This window comes from Branchiostoma lanceolatum, chromosome 5 (assembly GCF_035083965.1).
Source record: "Branchiostoma lanceolatum isolate klBraLanc5 chromosome 5, klBraLanc5.hap2, whole genome shotgun sequence".
Lineage (NCBI taxonomy): Eukaryota > Metazoa > Chordata > Leptocardii > Amphioxiformes > Branchiostomatidae > Branchiostoma > Branchiostoma lanceolatum.
The window spans coordinates 20,107,504-20,111,904 of record NC_089726.1 but is presented as its reverse complement, the minus strand read 5'-3'; the positions used below and the strand labels follow the sequence as shown (position 1 = coordinate 20,111,904).

At 45.1% G+C, this 4,401-nt stretch overlaps 1 protein-coding gene across 1 annotated transcript; it reads left to right on the top strand.

Annotated features, from left to right (window-relative positions):
• Positions 1-1,693: 1,693 nt before the first annotated feature.
• LOC136435934 (integumentary mucin A.1-like) lies at positions 1,694-2,161 on the top strand. The gene has a single exon (XM_066429644.1). The coding sequence runs from the start codon at positions 1,694-1,696 to the stop codon at positions 2,159-2,161; it is 468 nt and encodes a 155-aa protein (XP_066285741.1).
• Positions 2,162-4,401: the final 2,240 nt, after the last annotated feature.

Genomic DNA, 4,401 nt, shown 5'->3' with positions numbered 1-4,401 from the left:
AGCCCCGCCTTCTGAAAAGGTTATAAAGATCGTTGTACGACGTCTGTAATTTAGAGCAGAGATTAGAGCAGAGATCGTCCCGCTGTCGTCTTCGCCGGTTAGAGTAGCATCATTTGTCGTCCATCCACTTCTGTTCAGGTATGTGTATCTTATTAGTAACTTCCTACATTCCGTTAGTTCCTTGCATTCATTGTATGTTATCGAAAGAATTATCTTGAATGAAGTATCACATCAAACTGTAAATTAAATCGAACCGAGTCTTGGCAATATTTGGTGAGAGCTTCGTGTGGTGAGAGCACATCGTATAGTTAGACACATCTTAGTGTGGTGAGAGCACATTGTATACGTAAGACTGTAAGAGTAATGGCCCAAGTCCTACCCAAAAGACCATCTGTTACAGTAATAAGGCTAACGTACAATCAAAAATGTCAATAAACAGACAATCCGCATGCGCAAACGAATAGCCAAGGGCTGTAATGCTTACTAACATCCAGAGGCACAAGGCCGGTTAGTGGCCAATGTTGCCTTCCTGCCAACTTCCCCATTAAGACAGGTCTGTGTTTTAAACTGTTTCTACTTCGTACTATTTAGTGGTCGATGTGTGTTGTTGTTCGTCCGCCGTCATGCGTGATAAGACGCCTGCGTAAATCGTCCGAGTTTTAAGCGTGTTAGCGTCAGTAGAATGGTCGCATGAACAGGACAGTCGGAACGGTCGCATTCTTTAAAAAATGCAAAATATGTGCTAGTGAAACTCATGTAGAGCCAGCAGAGGGCTGATATAATTTCGGCAGGGTTTTAGGTGGCTCCCTTCAAAACAGCAGCAGGTGTAATAGTCCCTTGCACCAGCTAACTTTTCGTGACCTATTTTCAGGTTGGTTGATCATGAGTTGACCTTTTCAACCCGTACCTCGTCAAACAAACTAGGAACCTTTTGTCTTAATCTCCAGACAGATCTATCGGTGGCGCTCACTCTTTCAATCCGTTGAATTCTTCGGAATCTTCCCAGGACCAGTAAAGTAAATCAGTCATCGTCAATTGAGGTGAAGCATAATGCTTTTTCAAGTAGCTAGTGGTAGTGTTATGCGGCTTCGCCAATTAAGGCTCGTGTTTTTGGCCCTACTCTTCTCGATAAGTGTGTTGGGTTCTTTTACATGCAGAGGTTTGACGCTTGAGGCCGCCGACTTTACGTCACCATCATATCCGAAATGACGAATGCAATCCCTTACAACATGTCCGAGCTCGAGTCTAGGATCGAACGCGGGCCCTAGGATCCACGTAATTTGATCCAGATGGCGAAGCAGCGGGGTTGCGTGTGTGTGTTTGTGTGTGTGTTTGTGTGTGTGTGTGTGTTTCATTGCGTTTTTCAATCTCCAACGTGTTAAAGTTTAAACTTACTACTTTTTCAGGGTGCTCATATCGCCGAATCTGCAATGCTGCAAAAACAGCTGCAGTTCTGATACTGGTTGTATTCGGTGGAACTTTTGCCGGGCTGTATCTAGATCACGCAATGTAAACCAACCTGCTATGAAAGTAAGCCAGATTAGCGTGTGACCATCTGAGTATTCTTAAGTACTGTATCCATGTTTTTCTTAAAAAGGGTGCTTTACTGAGTGGGACATATTTCTACTCTGCCCAACCCTTTTTTATAGCATCCTTTAGTGCAAACCGTTTTGCCATTGCAGGTTCTACGTCAATGGCAGAAACCAAACCATCGACATCACCAGAGTCTACCACGGTGGAGACTTCTTTCAGCGAAGCATCATTAAAGATGTTCTCCAACCAAACGATGCGCCTTGACACAGCCCGACCCGACCCAGATGTGAACACCACACCAACATCCACAACCCGGTCTGACCTGGATATGAACACAACACCAACATCCACAACCCGGTCTGACCTGGATATGAACACAACACCAACATCCACAACCAGACCTGACCCGGATATGAACACCACACCGACATCTACAACCACGCCTGACCCGGATGTGAACACCACACCAACATCAACAACCATGCCTGACCCGGATGTGAACACTACACCGACATCCACAACCATGCCTGACCCGGATGTGAACACCACACCGACATCCACAACCATGCCTGACCCGGATGTGAACACTACACCGACATCATCCATCCAAAAAGGCAGGGTGAAGTAGGCTGTGCCCCATGCAACTTGGTGTTACAACATCAATATATTTACACATGATTTTTTTTAACTGCTCTATAAAGTTTATGCTATTATTAACAAAATTGAGTGACTTCATTTTACTAGAGGTTACTATATGTACAGCTTTATTTATTTTAAGAAGCTATTGAGATAGGTCCTGCAGTGTATGGTTAGTCTAAGATACATGTATGTAGCGTTGGCTTGTTCTACTAAGCTCTACTCTACTCTACTGTACTCTACTCTACTCTACTCTACTCTACTCTACTCTACTCTACTCTACTCTACTCTACTCTACTCTACCGTACTGTACTGTACTCTACTCTACTCTACCGTACTGTACTCTACTCTACTCTATTGTAACTGTACCCTACTCATGTAAAAGAACCTAGTAATTTCCTGGTCCTTATGACCTTCTAATCATTGACCATTGACCTCATTGACCACAGAAAACAGTGGCGAAATCGTCAACTCGTCCGCCGTTATGCGTGATAAGACGCCTGCGTAAATCGTCCGAGTTTTAAGCGTGTTAGCGTCGGTAGACTGGTCGCATGAACAGGACCCTCGCAACGGTCGCATTTAAAAAAAAATGCAAAATATGTGCTAGAGAAACTCATGTAGAGCCAGCAGAGAGCTGATATAATTTCGGTGGGGTTTTAGGTGGCTTCCTTAAAAACAACAGCAGGTGTAATAGTCCCTTGCACCAGCTAACTTTTCGTGGCCTATTTTCAGGTTGGTTGATCATGAGTTGACCTTTTCAACCCGCACCTCGTCAAACAAACAAGGCCCTTTTGTCTTAATCTCCAGAAAGATCTCCAGACAGATCTATCGGTTGCGCTCACTCTTTCAATCCGTTGAATTCCTGGGAATCTTCCCAGGACCAGTAAAGTAAATCAGTCATCGTCAATTGAGGTGAAGCATAATGCCTTTTCGAGTAGCTAGTGGTAGTGTAATGCGGCCTCGCCAATTAAGGCTCGCGTTTTGGGCCAAGCACACCGGGTCACCCCTACTCTTCTCGATAAGTGTGTTGGGTTCTTTTACATGCAGAGGTTTGACGCTTGAGGCCGCCGGCTTTACGTCACCATCCGAAATGACGAATGCAATCCCTTACAACATGTCCGAGCTCGAGTCGACCCCTAGGATCGAACGCGGGCCCTAGGATAGGAATTTGATCAAGATGGCAAAGCAGCGGGGTTGCGTTACCGCTTGCGCCACGGGGACATGCGTCAGGACTAATTGTCTCCATTATTCTATGTCATCCAGAGTATCCAAAGTCATTGGCCCTTTCGATACTGCCTTGTCACCGATAGATCTGCTTGGAGATTATTCAGGCATTGTGTATGTAATTTGATCAATCTTTCTGTGTCAGCTGTGCATCCCTTTGTAATAGCATCAGGCTAGTTGGACTACTGAACAGCCAAACCAATCAATCAATCAATCAATCAACCAATCAATCTGAGGGTTGCTAGAGTGGGATTATTAACCCTCTATCTGGGTACCCCGTGGTGTTCCTGTGGTGTAGTGGTCGGTGCTTCTGTTACTTATCACATCTGGTTCTGATTACTTGGAACCAGAAGGCCCAAGTTCAACTCCCGGGTAGGAGCACCTCTGGACAAGATGTGCATTGAGTCATACCAAAGACTTTATAGAAATGGTACATACGTATAAAACAGTTTGGAAGTTAAACACACTCCACTGCCAGTGGACTAGCCCCCTGGTGCAGTGATTACCCGGTACAATGAACCTGTAAACACTGTATATAGCGTCTGTGGTCCTGTCACGACCGGTGTAAGATTAGCTCATCTGTTCATTTGAGTTCATTTGAGCTAAACTGGTTCGGGATCACTTTCCTTTCATTTCTCTCTCTCTCTCTCTCTCTCTCTCTCTCTCTCTCTCTCTCTCTCTCTCTCTCTCTCTCTCTCTCTGTGTGTGTGTGTGTGTATGTGTGCGTGTGTGTGTGTGTGTATGTGTGTGTGTATGTGTGTGTGTGTGTGTTTGTGTGTGTGTGTGTGTGTATGTGTGTGTGTATGTGTGTGTGTGTGTGTGTTTGTGTGTGTTTGTGTGTGTGTGTGTGTGTGTGTGTGTGTGTGTGTGTGTGTGTGTGTGTGTGTGTGTGTGTGCGTGTGTAGTAACCTAGTCCCGCGACATGTCCTGGTTGTTTGGGGGACAAGGTAGACATAGCCGTGTACACATGTATTACTGAACTTATACATTTCTATTCTGTTCTCAGTC

Coding starts and splice junctions, on each gene's coding strand:
- LOC136435934 (XM_066429644.1), top strand. CDS start 1,694: ATGGCAGAAACCAAACCATCGACATCACCAGAGTCTACCACGGTGGAG.